General features: G+C 40.4%; 1 protein-coding gene across 3 annotated transcripts; it reads right to left on the bottom strand.

Moving 5' to 3' along the window:
* Positions 1–6,217: 6,217 nt before the first annotated feature.
* On the bottom strand, positions 6,218–15,006 carry TMEM74 (transmembrane protein 74). Of its 3 annotated transcripts, none has more exons than XM_047783413.1 (2): positions 11,652–14,317; positions 6,218–7,735 (listed from the first exon to the last, which is right to left on the bottom strand). In XM_047783413.1, exons 1-2 carry the CDS (start codon positions 12,440–12,442, stop codon positions 7,630–7,632), a joined length of 897 nt encoding a protein of 298 aa, XP_047639369.1. In that variant the 5' UTR covers positions 12,443–14,317; the 3' UTR covers positions 6,218–7,629. The 3 variants fall into 3 exon arrangements, with proteins under 3 accessions (XP_047639369.1, XP_047639367.1, XP_047639368.1); XM_047783411.1 differs by lacking the exon at positions 6,218–7,735 and adding an exon at positions 14,877–15,006 and having other exon boundaries at positions 10,771–12,604; XM_047783412.1 differs by lacking the exon at positions 6,218–7,735 and adding an exon at positions 14,877–15,006 and having other exon boundaries at positions 10,771–12,484.
* Between the last annotated feature and the right edge of the window lie 570 nt (positions 15,007–15,576).

Here is a 15,576-nt window from a genome sequence, read left to right as displayed (position 1 = left end):
GCACCCCTATTATATGGATGTTGGTACATTTAACATTGTCCCAGAGTTCTCTGAGACTCTCTTCATTTCTTTTCAATCTTTTTTTTCCCTTCTCTTCTGCATCCGTAATTTCCACTAATCTGTCCTCTACTTTGCTTATTCATTCTTCTGCCTCCTGTATTCTGCTGTTAGCTGCTTCTAGTGAGTTTTTTATTTCCATTATTGTATTTTGCATCTCTTCTTGTTTAAGATTTATATCTTGTATCTCTTTGCTCAGTGTTTCCTGTAAGTTATCCATCTTTGCCTTCAGTTTATTTCCAATGTCTTGCATCATCCTCAGCATCAACAGTCTGAGGTCTTTTTCCTGGAGGCTGAGAATCTCCTGATCACGTAGCTGATTATCTGTGTTTTTTTTTCTTTCTCCCTCATCCGAGATATAGTTCTCTGTCTTTTCATTTTAATAGATTTTTGTGTGGTGACGTTTTTACAGATAATAGAGTTGTAGCCTCTCTTACTTCTAGTGTCTGCCCTCCTTGTGGCTGAAGTTGGTCCTGGGGCTTGCTGTAGGCTTCCTGATGGGAGAAACTGATGCCTGCCCACTGGTAGGTGGAGCTGATTTCTATCCCTCTGGTGGGTGGGGCTTTGTCTCTGGATGAGATTAGAGGTAGCTGTGTTCCTGAGGGATCTTTAGGCAGCCTGTTTACTGATGGGTGGGGCTGTGATCCCACTTGGATTGTTGTTTGCCCTGGGGCTTCTCAGCGCTGATGCGTGGGGCCAGATTTTCCCAAAATGGCCACCTCTAGAGAAAGCTGCACTGCTCAATAATCCTGAGACCTTTGCTTCCAATGTCCTTCTCCCACAACAAGCCACATTCACCCCTGTTTTCCCAGGATGTCCTCCAAGAACTGCAGTCAGGTTTGACCCAGATTCCCATGGAGACTTTGCTTGCCCTGGGACCCAGTGAACATGAAATTCTGTGTGCACCTTTTAAGAATGGGGTCTCCATTTCTCCCAGTCCCATGGAGCTCCTGCACACAAGCCCTACTGGCCTTCAATGCCAGATGCTCCAGGGGCTCTTTCTCCCAGTGCCAGATCCCCACATGTGGGAGTTCAATGTAGGGGTCAGAACTCACTCCTGTAGCTGAGTCTCTGTGAACCACTTACTTTCCAGTCTGTGGGGCTTCCACCTGGGAGGTATGGGGTTGCTTAGATCACATAATCACCCCTCCTACCTCTTGATATGACCTCCTCTTTGTCTTCCGGATATCTTTTTGAAAGTTTTCAGTCCATTTGGTTGAAGATTGCTCAGCATTTAGTTGTAAATTTTGTTGTTTTTAGTAGAGAAGTTGAGCTCCAGTCTTTCTATTCCACCATCTTAATCCCACCGCCATTTGGCCTTGAGAGCCTGGTTTTTCCCTGCAGGACCCAAATCAGCTGATTTTTTAAAGATCAAATTTAGCACTCTAATTAATATATCCTAAATAAAAGATGTAATTAACATTCCTAAAAATGTGAATGCTAATTAATGTGGTAATTAAATAAAGGAGTTAAAGTACCAATTATGTGAAGAAATATTAGCAACACTAAAAAGGATGAAAGGATTTAGAAAAATCAAACACTGAGTGTGGAAGTTTTAAAATGTAGACACTCCATTTTTGACACTCCTCCCTTCATAAGTAGAAACTCCTTGCGTGTGGGCTGACTTAGTAACTATATAGAATGTGGTGGAAGTGACAATGTTTGATTTCTGAAATTTGGCCATAGGAAACTTTGCATCATCCTCCTTTCTAGTTAGTATCATTATCTCTGGGGGAACCCAGGAACCATGTTTTGAAGAAACTCAAAGAGATTCTATGGAGAGGTCCATGTGTTAAGAATTCAAGGTCTTCCACCAACAGCCAGAACAAACTTGCCAGCCTTGTGAGTGAGTCATCTTGGCATTGAATCCTTCAGTCTCAGTCAAGGCTTAAAATGCTGTATCCCCTGCCAATATCTTATACTGCAACCTTATAAGAGACACTGAGCCAAAACCACACAGCTAACCTGGTCCCAAATAGTAAAAGTTCATTTTTGTTTTAAGCTGTTTAAGTGTGTAGTTAATTGAACATGATATAAAATGAGATGCTTAACCAAATTTACTTGAGGAAAAAAAAGTGAAATACTCAGAGTTAATTAGAGGAAAATTTTGGTAAGCAGAAAAAATAATTAGAAAAAGCAAATATCAATCAGGAAATTGACTACGATGAGGTCACACATTTTGGTAGAGACCGGCTAGCTGTCCATCAAAGCCATTTCTTCTTGTTCCTGGATATACTTCTAGACTGCATTTCCCAGCCTCCCCTGCAGTTAGATGTGGCCATAAGGTTGAGTGCTGACCAATTGAAATGAAAGCCCCCATGATGCCTCTTTTTGTGTCTGCTGACTAAATATTGACAACCAGGTGATCTCTGAAGCCATATGTTCAAGATAACAGAGCCTCTATCAGCATAAGTTCCTGAATAACTGTGTAGCGGCCCCACCCCCCACCCCAAACCTTGCTAATGGAGGATTTGACATCTTCATTATGGCTTCAAAGTTCCTCTTAGGCAGTGCATTAGTCAGTGTTTTCCAGAGAAACAGAACCAAAAAATTGATATAGACATAGGTGTTTATAAAGAGACTTATGAGGGATTAGCTGACGCATTTATAGAGACTAAGAAGCCCCACAGTCTGCTGACTGTATACTGGAGTCCCAGAAAAGCTGATGGTATAGTTCCAGTCCACACCCAAGGCCTGAGAACCAGGAGGATCAGTGTTGGAGGGCAGGAGAAAATGGATGTCCAGGACAAGCAGAGAACAATTTCACTCCTCCTCTACCTTTTTGTTTTATCAATACCCTCAATGGATTGGATAATGCCCACACACATTGGCAAGGGCCGTCATCTTTACTCAAGTCTCCTTATTCAAAATCTAGTCTCTTCTAGACACATCCTTACAGACACATCCAGAAATAATATTTTACTACCTATCTGGGTATCATTTGTTCCAGTCAAGTTGACACATAAAATTAACCATCAGCTTCATTTAGCCATCAGACTGGGGAGGGAAGAAGGTAAAGGTATGCAGATTTCTTAACCTTTCATCCATGAAGTGACAAATATCACTTTGTTCACATTCTATTGGTACAAATTAGTCATTTGGCCCCACTTAAATGAAAGGTAAGCTCTCTAGCAACAACTCTACACAAAGGAAATGGAGTATGATCTTTGGTCAATCTGCTGTGGTCCATCCCTTCTCCTCACACACAGAGCATACTCAGCTCCCAAGAGGCGTTGACTACAAGGTCCATCTAGATATTGCCTTCAGCTCCAAGTCCAAGTCCTCCAGGATGTGTACAGTCTTCTTCGTAAGGTCTGGATGTCTCTTCCTGGGATCTGGAAACTATAAACTAAGAAGACAAGTTATATCTCATATACAAAATAAAATGATGTTATCAGGGACATGATAATCACATCATTGATCCACGGAAATGCTGAAACTCTGTCGGGCAGGCATTATACAGTCCTTTTTTTCCTGGGATGGGTGAATTCCTTGATTAGGTTCTGTTAGATTCCTGGAAGGAATTCACTTGTCCACTATTCCCCAAAGCCCCTGTTCAAGCCTCTAGGAGTTTCTTCCTTGCCTTTTTCAGCCACATCTAAAACAGATATTCAGGAGCATGCCCTCCTTAGGGCCTGTACAGATTTTCAGACCTTATTCCTGCTGGTGCAAGTATTGGGGCCCGAGTGTTGTTTTTTAAGGCTCAAATATTCACAGACTTTTTTTGGCAATAAAATTCCTTCAGCCACTTAGGCTTCTGTGCTACATACTTTCTTCACTTTCATGTGCCGTTAACCCTACTAAAAAATTTCCAGCATCCAGCCTGAACTGTTTGCTAGCTTTTGACCCAGGCTTCTCTTTTTCAAATTAATAATGGCTCTTTTGAGATTATCCAAAACAGCTATCCCTTAATAGGATCTTTGACATTAGGCTGTATCGTTAATTAAAGTTTTTCTCGGGAAGTCTCTCTCAGCTTTATCTATTACTGTTTAGGATCTAGCATCCATCTCTCTCAATCCCCTATTACTCTGTTTGCAACCAAGCCTGGCTCTTTGTCCTAGTTCTTCTCTGGTGACCCTGGTTGCTCTGCTATGGATCCCCTTAGCAGCAGGGGGCATTGCTGGCTATGCCATTAAATTATTAGGGGTTACTAAATGAGTTTAATTTTTGGCAATTGTTCTTGATGACATCTGTATTCCAGAGCAGTTAATTTTCCTAATTTTGCAGATTGTGTAGAATTCAAGTAAAATTCAAAGATAAATTCAGTATACGCACATGGACACTCAAGTGTGGATAAATGGCAGTGAGGAACAGCCTTTTGCCAGAGCACTCATTGAATAGACTCTTTTAAGTTTTAATACACACACACACACACATATATATATAACCAAATATAAGTTTATATGCTTAACCTTAATATATATAACCTTTAATGTATATGACCAAACAGAACACATATATATAACCAAATAAAAGGATTTTATTGGACTTTTCTGTGGAAAAACTCTTGTAGTCAAAATATAACTGAGTTTTCTGCCACATATCATGCCAATGATTGGAGCTATGGTTATTCAAGGTGTAGAGGATTATGCACATAGTTGACTTCACAATTAAGCAAAAGACAGTTTTCCAGATTGATTTTCTGTCTTATGAAGGGAAATAAAATTTTCTTTCTCAGACATATCTATGACGGTAGAAATATGAGACCTGTAAATGAATGGTTTCCATATAGATGATGATGATGATGGTGAATGATACGAGGAGGAAAAAAGAGGAACAGGGAGAGAAAGAAAAGAAGGAGGAGGAGATTATTTTTTATCATGGTGATGACTCAATACAGTGATTTTTCAGCAGTACTCAACATGATCATGGTTCTCAAGTACTTCCAAAAACCCTGGTTCTGCTGTTACAAAGCAGTCCACTTAAGATAACATGGATCTAATGATAGAATACCAAACAGGATTCTCTCTCAGACTTTATCTCATTTATCTTTAGTTTCATCAGAGTCCTGCACAGCAAACAGAATTATCCCTATATTACAGATGAGAAAACTATTGCTCAGACCTGTGCCATTCCAGGGCACATATTGGAAATGCCTTTCCTGGCATGAATGGGGACTATATAACTAGTTCTGGCTAAGAAGGTGTGAGGAAGTACAATGCCTGTTTGAGACCTTTCAGACTCTTTTTCCCTCTAGCTGGACAACCAGCAACATTTGAAAAGGCAATTGCATCAGATTGGGTTCCTGAGAGCTCGCTGCTGACCTGTGAGGGTCATGTAGCAAGGGACTATGGAGTTGTAGCAGTATTGTGTAGCTTGTTCTGAATGACCAGAGGTGGTTAACCAAAAAAGGTCTTCTGGCAAAAAATACATATGAAAAAGACTTATCATAGATAAGAATCTTGATCCAATTTTTGTTTCAAATGAGTGGGGCAAAATATGGGGCCCCACTTCAAATTGTCCCTTTACCCTACTGTATAGCACAGGGAACTATATCCAATCTCTTGAGACAGCACAAGATGGAAGATAATATGAGAAAAAGAATGTGTATGTGTTTGTGTGTGTGTGTGTACGTATGACAGGGTCACTTTGCTGTACAGCAGAAATTGATACAACATTGTAAATAAACTATAATAAAATTTCTTTAATTGTCCTTTTAGAATTCTCAATCTTGACAGCACTTATACGTAATAAGGATAAAATTTCACTTAATTATATAAATCGTTATCCATCCTTCAAATGAAAATGGAGATCAGAATTAGATTTAAAATGATTAAGAGCAGAAGCACAAGCTAATCCAGTATTTATTTCTTACCTAAAAGCTTTCTAGATTTTTAGATAAATGTTTTTACAATATCTATTCCTGTATCTTTCTACATTGTGCAAGTCATACTCTTAGGTTCAGTACTAAGTAATTTAGAGAAACCCAAATAGCTATGACTATTTCATATCGCATGGAAAAAAATTAGGCATAGTTTATTTTGTTCAATGATGCAGTAGCAAGAAGAATGTTTTACTTGAATCAGGAGTAAATATTACTTCCAATTTTTTAACAGATAATTTGAAATATAATTTTAAAAGACCAAGTCAGCATTATAGATTCAGGTTTAAATAAAAGTTAACAAACACAATTAAACATCTTAATAAATACTTTTATTTTAAAATAATATAGCACAGTTGCTATTAACATATAAGAATGCCCTAATAAAAAGCCCAGAACCTTAATAACTGCCCTTTTAGAATATCAAAAACACATAATCAGCATCAAATTATTTTTCTTTTTTGGCAAGAAAAGTAAAGTTAAAAGCATGACAAGAACTGTAAAATTAAAACTCTCAATATATAATAACCCATCTTTGCTTTCTTGTATGACACTTGTTTGGAAGCATTAAGATAGCAGTGGGACAGTAAGGCTGGCTATTCCTGAAATATGAGAAACTTACTAAAACTTGAAGAAAGGAAAATACTGTTTACTACACATATTTTTCTGAAATAAAATAATAATCATGGTGCAATAATTCCTAAATATACCACACTTTTAAGAGCCTAAAATTGAGAGGTTTAAAAAAGGAAATCAAACATCTGCAGGATACTGAATAATCAAAAAAGGGCTATATGATTATGGCATCTCATTCTGAGGTTGATTTCAAATTCATTATTCGTGACCTGTGAGAGACTCTCTTGTCCTTAAAGACAACATTAAGGCATGCCAAGTTTCCTATAAGAAAATTATTCTAACAATGGCTTTATAGCTTTAAATATTATAGTTCTATAATTATAAAATGTCTCCTAATACATATATCAACTTGAGTGTACATAAACTTGCACACTAACAAACAGAAACTATAGACAGATACACTCTTAAGGGTAAGCCACACATTTTAAAAATCAATTTCATGTATTTAAAATAACATCTTACTTCTTACAGTGCCAGTGAACAAGTCAGGCAAATTATTTCCCAAGGCTTATGCCCATGTAAGTTGGAAGGAAAGAATATTATAGAATACTATGTATCATAAAAGTATATAGCTGAAAATCAGCTGAAAGATATGTTAATTCTCTTTACAAACCCTTTTATACTGAGAAAAGTCAGTGAGACTTCATTATAATTCTTTTTACTGTAATCATCCTTTATGCTCGATTCTGGGAAAGGTTAGACCCCGTTACAGAGAACTGTAAGGATTTGTCTTATTCCTTTGTCACAGTGGGATCCAGTTGGTGGTATTAAATCTTGCTGAATAGGTGAACTGTTCGAGAAGGTTGTGAATCTCTTTTGTCAGACCACATTTTTGTGGTAGCAGTTATTGCTGCAGTGAAATCTGACCTTCAGATTGAAAATCCTTCTCCTAACAGATATGTAGAACATTTTTTCTTTAACTTTAGGTGAATAATCCAGGTAAGGTTTTACATGTGCTGGTCTTTGGACATGTGAAAGATGAAAGCAAAAATGTTCAAATGCTCTTGCCTAGAAAGTTTGCCTACCACAAAGAAGTAACAAAAAGTAGAACCACTGGATTCAGACCTTTAATTCCTAATGTTCAGCTGACGTAATTCTTACTCACTCACTTATCTTTATGTCCAGCAGCAAAGGAAAGGCACAAATGAATTTGGCAGGACAGTCTCTTTGTCTAAATTTGCATCTTCAAGGATATGTGCCAGTACTGGTCCAATTGGCTCCCTAAAACAAATAAGTATGAGATGGATGGACTCATATATTTTAAGCAAACAGTAAAGCATGTGATTCTGATATCAAGGCAGGCATCTAGGTGGGGTAGCATCAAAGGGCCTGGTGATTTTGTGGGTAAAAGCACCCACAGCCACCAAGAATTTCATGGTTCCAAGCAGTCCTGTGTCCTCTAAACTATAAACCAGATGTGAAATGGTGAGCCTGGATAAAAGACCTTCTTAGAGGGGGCCAGTACCTCATATGACATGGTCTGCTTTAGGAGATCCAGATGGCTGAAAAGCACACACAATATTGTAAAGAATACACTTCAGCTCTGCCACAAACAGTGTAAGGTGCCCTAAAAAGGAACTGTTTATTAAAGTCATTAAGATAATTAAACTGTCCATTAACAGCATGTAGATCCTAGTAGTAGTAGAGAAAGGCAGTTTTCTTTCTGGTACTCACCCCTTTGGGCCTCAGCGCTGAGCAGTGAGGCAACACTAAATTTAGTTTTCTAAAACCTGATTAAAGACTTAAACTACCTCTGGAAAAATAGTTTTGCTTCCCTGGGTGTAGCAATAAAAACTCTTGTAGATACAACCAGCACCATGTTAAAGAGATATGTGTAAATTTACAAATTTCCATGAAGGATCCAAGACTAGCACCTTGGCTATAGTCTGTCGCTGGCTGTAACAGTATCACTTGATCAGAGTACTTCTAAGTAAATGTTTTTAGAGCCCCAACCCTCTTTATCAGATTGGAAACAACACTGTCTAAAGTTCAGGGTTTCTTGTTACTTGTTTTACCATCACTGTAACTTCAAGTAATCTTCATCTTGAATTCAGGCACTGGCAGGATGAACTAGAGCTACACAGCTGAATACCTGGGGAAATCATAACTGATTAAGGCAGTCATCTGAATCATGTCAACGCAGCACTAGAGGAGACACCCAGATGATGCTCTGAATTGGTTCCTTTTGAGGCAATGGTCTGTCCTCATATAAGTAGAAGTTAAAAGAGATATACCCTATATAAGAGCACATTTATATAATGTTGAAATAAGTAAGCACATACTATATTTCAATTTTAAAATTTTAAGAAAGAAAAGGAAGAAATATATTCTGATTTGTTAAAGTATTTTTCCTCCCTGAATATTTTTTCCTAATTGGGATACATATATATATCCTTTATATCGCATCAGAACTATATGTAATTTGGTAGCATTACAAGATTCATTAAGTGCTTCCAAATGAAAAGCTTTGACTTTTTCTCCTTTATCATCAATTTCATAAAACTGAAAAAACTTCCTAACACTTGATTCGCAAACATGCCTTTCTTCACAAGCTGAAAATCTGGCTGCACATTAATTGTTTAAGTCTTTGGAGTTCCTGTTGTGGCTCAGTGGTTAAGGAACTGGACTAATACCCATGAGAATGCAGGTTCGATCCCTGACCTTACTCAGTGGGTTAAGCCTCCTGCATTGCTGTCACTGTGGTGTAGGCCAGCGGCTACAGCCCCAATTGGACCCCTAGGCTGGGAACCTCTATATGCCACAGGTGTGGCCCTAAAAATACAAAAAACAAAGAAAGAAACAAATTGTTTAAGTCTTCAATTGGACTAATTAATCCTGCTTCACCAATAAATAAAAACAAAACACAGCTGATACTATTTAGCGTCTATGAATGAACATATATATAAACATATATATTTTTAAAGTACATTAAAACACACACACACACAGCTCAGACCTACTCACTCAGCAAGGAGATCATCCCATTATTGGCTCAATATCATGCAAATTGGGTCCTCCAGCAGGCTAGAATCTGACAATTCATAAGCCTTCAGAATATGAAATTTATACTGCTGGTAAGCCAGCTTCAAAGAATGAGAGTCACAGTAAAATAAAAGGTTTCTTCAAGAAGCACAAAAGACCAGCAATAGAAAACAAAAATCATATCTATATTATCCCAATTACTTCCAAATCAATAATAGTCTATTATATATAGTAAGGTAATCCAGCTACATCTAGCTTCCTCCGATGTCCATCTAATTTACCATTTTTACCTAACAATTCTCTCACATACCTGGCCTCACTATTTTTATTGTCCTCTGATCCTCTCTTCTTGCATTTCACCTTAACCCTTAGTAACACACAGTGTACCTAACTCATCAAATAAATCTGACACCAACAAGAGCTCATTCACATAAATATTCTGACTCATACACTCCGCCAGCCAAAGTTACCCACATTTTCAACAGTTGTCAGTAACAACAAAAACTTCAGACATTTGAATCAGCTTTAGAATCTACAAAGAAATCACTTTCCTACTTCCCCTTCCCTGCCCTCCCAGCCCAGTCCTCTTTAAGAAGGACCCCACTAGTCCTGAACAACTCCTGAAGTGGGAGGTTGGAAACAACTCAAGGAAAATTTCCAAAATGCAAGACAGTTCTGAGGCTGCATTCCCCACCCCCATCTTGAACCATAGGCGTGCTGAGACACTGAGTTAGTGTGGATGCTAGGTGTGTATTTTGCAAAGTGATTACTGTTTTGCTCATCATGCTTTTAATCGAGTAACTATGAACTTAATGAGGCAAGATCTCAGAGTTACTGGGGGCCTGGATATAAAGTGCTCGGAATGATGCCTACACCATTTTTACAGGGAGGTGAATTGTAGTGGGGAGTGCAGTTCGTACTGAATAGGTACGTTTAATCTTTCTCTTCGCATTTTAATTTTTTGGCTGTGAGTTTAAGGGCTGCTGCCATCCTGGGGCAATGACTTGTTGCTTGGCCTAGAGCAAATGCTATTGGTTTCCAGACACAGTCCCCAGGAGTCTAGCTGCATTTGTATTGGAAGTTTTCTCCAAAAACAACAAAACATCACTTGGGAATGTGCCTGAGCCAATCAGGATTCAGCCTGCCTAGATGTTTGGATACCCGGAAATAGGAGGAAAACATTTTATGCTTTGCTTCTCTGGTGTGAGAGCCAGTAAAGACTTGAGGAGCACATATAACCAATATGATGGCTAAATCACAAACAGAAAATGAAATTTACATCAGCAATTAATTTTATTTAATCTAGAAAATGGGCATGCAACACTGGCTAATATCTGGAACTACCATTCTGGGTTAAATTCAGATTGGTCTTATAATGATTTATATCATTTTATTTTACTAGAAAGTTCATTTTAAAGACTTAGTTACCACTTCTGAGTACAGGAATAATTTTGACTTACAACATATGTGTTTTTATATTTTTTTAAATAATGAGTATCATCAAGCTTCAAAATATTCAAACTCAAAACTCTGTATTTTAGTGCTTAGCCAAATTATAGGAAGAATAAATTTAGCAAGAAAATGGATAAGCACCTTAGAGAATGTAAGCCTTATTATGTGATTAGTGCTTACGTTCTGTTTTACAAAATAGGTTACTAATTGATCCTACACTTCCCAGTGTCCAAAGAATAATATCCCATATCATGTTAAAGAAATCGTTTGTGCATTAATTGTTAGAAATATTTTGCTGTAGAAGTAGAAGCTGATGATCATTATAGATTAATTAGTCTCAGCTCTTTAGAGGGACTGGTGTAACTGGGTGTGATTTCTTAATGCATCTTACATGGTTTTTCTTCTAAATAAAAAATACATAGAGTACAAAAACGCTCACTGGATGTTAGTTTGGGAAATCAACTTTTCTTGCCTGGCAAATAAACTGCACTGTTAACTTAAGAAATGTGTTGTGTTGTGTTTTGCTTTGCGTTTTCTCATATAAAATGCCAAGGCAGACTCTCAGAAAGTTCACAACCAGAACTAACTCTGTACAGTGAGAGCATCTTCCTCTACCAAGGACAGTTCCAGGGTGTTTTCATTAGTTTTCATCCTGAAGTTAAAGGAACCATAGAGTTTAGCAGACTCTTTGGAAGAGGCAAACCTGTCACGACGATACAGCTCCCCCTTCCACATGGACATCATTAGCAAACAGGACAGAACAACCCCCCCAAGTGTGAGGAGGCAGAGTCCAGCAATCACACAGCGGTCCAGGTGAGCTCCTAACTTCGCACTCTCCTTCTCCAGGCGTTCCATTTCCCGGGCCGCTACCATGTTGGGATCCACAGTCACGTCCCGTGGGACAATGTAAGAGATGATCACCAGCAAGATGCCAGTGACTAAGAATAAGATGGCGCTGATGAAACCATAGTCTACTGACTTCCCTGAAGAGGTGGCTTCCAAACTTGTATCATCTTCATCTTCGGATATCAGGGATATGGCAGCCTCGTGAGACCACTCATTTGAATTTCCCCAGCCCAGGTCTCCCAGATGATTACTCCTTTTTGCTGAAGGGGAGCTCTGGTTCCTTTGCTCCAGGTTGACATTCTCATCCACGTAGGTAAAAGAGGTCTCTAATTCCTGGGTGCAGCAGTTACAGACTTTCCGTTCTGCTGTTATTAGATTGTTCCCTGAGTTGAGAGGTCCTGGTGGCAAGGAGTCTGGCTGAATAACATTTTCTTGCAGAGTGGGCGAAGGGGATGCTGGGGAAGAGCTAAGTTTAGACCCTTCCATCTTCAGTGCTCTTGATGTTGACATACAATACCTCTGGCAGCGGAAAGCAGCTTTGGTGGCTGCTGCATCTGCCTGGTCCCCCGAAAGCCCTCCTGAGCTCCTGTCCACAGCATCACACAGGGCTGCCTGGCTGCTCTTCTTAGCAAGGTAGTGGAGCTCCATTGGAGCTAGTCAGACATCCCCAGCAGCTTCCAGACAGAAAGTCTGCCGAGAGCAACACAATTAGATAAGAACCCAACAGGAGCTAAGGCTACACCACCAGGAGTATTGTTCCTAAGGCCTTCATCTCCTTTGTAGCTTTTGACACTTCACACCCAATTCCTCCTAAAAGAGGTAAGAGAAAGGAGAGGCTACCAAGTGATAGGAAAAGTGTGAAAAGGGCAAATCCTCTGATTTATCACAGGGAGTAACACGAAGGAACTCAGGTCAGGGTAGAAAAGGAGCATGGAGGAAGTGGCAGTGTCTCTGAAGAAAGCATTGCCGTCACCAAGCCAAATTTATCCAAGGACTCACACATTTCAGTGACAGGATCCCTCAAAGAGAAGGAATAGAGACACAAATGAGAAAAGCAAGGACCTTTTTTAGCAGAGCTGATGACTTTCTGAAGAATCTTAGAGAAGCAAGACTTCTCAGCAATTCAGTTAAATTACGTGTTTACACTCTTCTTTAGTTCAAAACTGATTATAATACAGATTAGCATTAAAGCATCACTGAGGGTGAACCAATTTATGTCACTATCAGTTGGGCTCCACTGGATCTGGGGCTCAGCATTTTGACTGGGTAGCTCTTAAGTGAGTAGAAGATGGCTGGCTTAATCAGCCACCTCTCCTAATTTTACACCCTGTATATCCAGAGACCCTCGTCATACATCCCTGAATTTACAAGACCCTATGCTTATTCATTGTGCTTGTATTTGCAGCTCATCCCCTTACTGCTACATGCTGACATGTTCTGGACCCAAAACGTATATAGACAACACACCTCACTGTGTGATCCCTGCAAAATAGGATGAGCTAGCCCACTTCCACACACACATACACACACACAGAGTTGCCTGCTCAGGGTACAGGTCCACTGCTCCTAATTACTGGGTCTGAGTGGATATGAGTTCTCCCTCTGCATGTTTTGCTAACAAATATGTGCAGGAAATCAACTGTCTAGAAGTTTTCAAAAATACAAGCTAGAAGTAAACTGACAATAAAAGACAAATCATAAACCCACAAAGTCACACTTCTGTTGAGGCAAATAGGTAAGAAGCTATTTCCAAAGTTGTCTCTGGAGCTATCTATGACATGCCCTTACCCCACCAAGAGCAAGGGATCTTTATGGGAAAGAGCTTTGTGTTGAGCAGAACACCATCTGCCCATCTTTCTCTGCCTCTTCTATCTTTCTGAGGAATGAAAATTCACTTTCCACTATCACCAAGTACAGAAATTTCGAGTAAGGGCCCCTTTAATTTTGCTTCCAAAGTCCAGGATAATAATGGATTTAACTTACAGCTTGGAGGCTTATTATGCTTCAAAATTCAACAGCTTCAACAGCTGGTAACCCACACAGAAACACAGGTAAGGATATCTGAAGGTCCACCTGGCAATTCAGTTAAAATGAGGGAGAGGAAATCCACATGTTTTCTGCTCTGCATTGAAGTTTGTTTAAAACACACACACACACACACACACTTCTCTCCTATTAGTGGAGTTTCTCTGCAGCTAAAACAGAAAGCAAAACAAAACAAAAACATTAGGTGCAGGAAAACCACAACTGAACCAGAGCTTTGCTTTAGTAAATGAACAGACCCCCACTGCAGAATCTCTCAGTGAAGGAAGATGATAAAGGGTTTGGGTATGATCAATTGTTGAAAAGAACAATCATCTCACAGTTCCCTCAAACATTAGGTGCTCTGATTAACCATTGGCACAATTACCCATCAAAATGGATTACTTTAGATAAGAATCAGCAGAGTCCCTTATGGGACTTTAAATTTATGACAAAGAGGAAGAGAAATCTCCACTTAATTCCTTTTTCCTGCTTCTGTTTCTTAAAAGAGAGACTCCGCTTGATCCATTGGAGCTGTGCTATCTGCACAGTCGATTTCCTTTGCAGCTCCGTAATCCTGGCTTCCATTCTCAGGGGAGAATGGATAATCTCAGGGGACCAGCTAAAGGCTCTTTCCTTCAGTCTCCTCCCTCTCTCCTTTCTGGTTTAAGAGCGCGGTTAATGAAAGGGCACCGCAAAATGAGGGGACAGCACTTACCCTCGTCCGTCTGCCAGAAATTCACAGCCTTAATATTTGCATTGGAACTAACTGACACGGGCGAGGCTGGTCTAGGGGAGGCGACCTCAGGATCCGTCCTGCGCGCGCTGTACAGAGGGCGCGCCGCAAGCCCCGGGCAGCGGTGTCCCCCACCAAATCAAACAACCCATTCCAGGTGAAATCGGTGTCGACCGAGGCCGGGAGTTGGGCTGCGTTCGCCAAATACCCCGAGGCAAGGCAGGCACCTTGGGAAGGGAGTGGGGATGAACTCCCCAGCTCCGCCAGGCTCCCAGGGTATCTCCCTCGCCCCAGCGCCTCCTTCCCGCCCCACTCTCCGCTCACCTCCTGCCTTGGCCACCCAGTGAGGCTTGAGCATCGCGCGCTTGTCCCTGCGCGGCTCCTCGGGAAAGTCCCCAGATCACCAGCCGCAGCACTTGTAGCCTCAGCGCGCCGCTAGGCTCAGTGGGGTGGGCAGTGCCTGCTGTGCGGACTGGGCGGGGCGGGGCGGGACGGGATGGGGCTCTCCCTCTTGCTGAGCATTCCGGGAGATGTAGTCCGGGTCGGCCTCCCTTCCTCCCCCTTGTTTCTCCTCCCGTCCTACCTTTTCCTGGCTTTTGCCCTTCCAGAGAGTTACCGCTATATGCCCATGCTCCTGCCTGGCGCATTAGAAGAAAGCATTGGCTCCTAAACGCAGGGTTGGGTCTCCCAGCCTCAGATGTGGCCACGGGATAATTAGAAAAGAAATGTATATTTAGTTACAATTTCGTGCAAGGCAATATGCATATTTCATTTTATTTAATAGAACAAATGTTCCAAATAGATTTTATTAATCCTCATTTTACAGATGAGGAAAGAGGCTCAGAGGGAATTAAGTGCCTCATCCAGGTTTGCAAAGACAATAAATGATAGCTAGTAGATTGTATCCAAGAATCTGCTTACAGGTAGTTCCCCTCGTGGCTCAGCTGTAATGAATCTGACTAGCATCCATGAGGACATGGGTTCCGACCCTGTCCTTGCTCAACGGATCAAAGGTACGACGTTG

This window comes from Phacochoerus africanus, chromosome 6 (genome assembly GCF_016906955.1).
Source record: "Phacochoerus africanus isolate WHEZ1 chromosome 6, ROS_Pafr_v1, whole genome shotgun sequence".
Lineage (NCBI taxonomy): Eukaryota > Metazoa > Chordata > Mammalia > Artiodactyla > Suidae > Phacochoerus > Phacochoerus africanus.
Note: the sequence above shows the minus strand (reverse complement) of the source record. Positions and strands in the feature narration are given on the sequence as shown.

Bases quoted from the DNA above. Each gene is read 5' to 3' on its own strand.
- TMEM74 (XM_047783411.1), bottom strand. From the start codon at position 12,442: ATGGAGCTCCACTACCTTGCTAAGAAGAGCAGCCAGGCAGCCCTGTGT.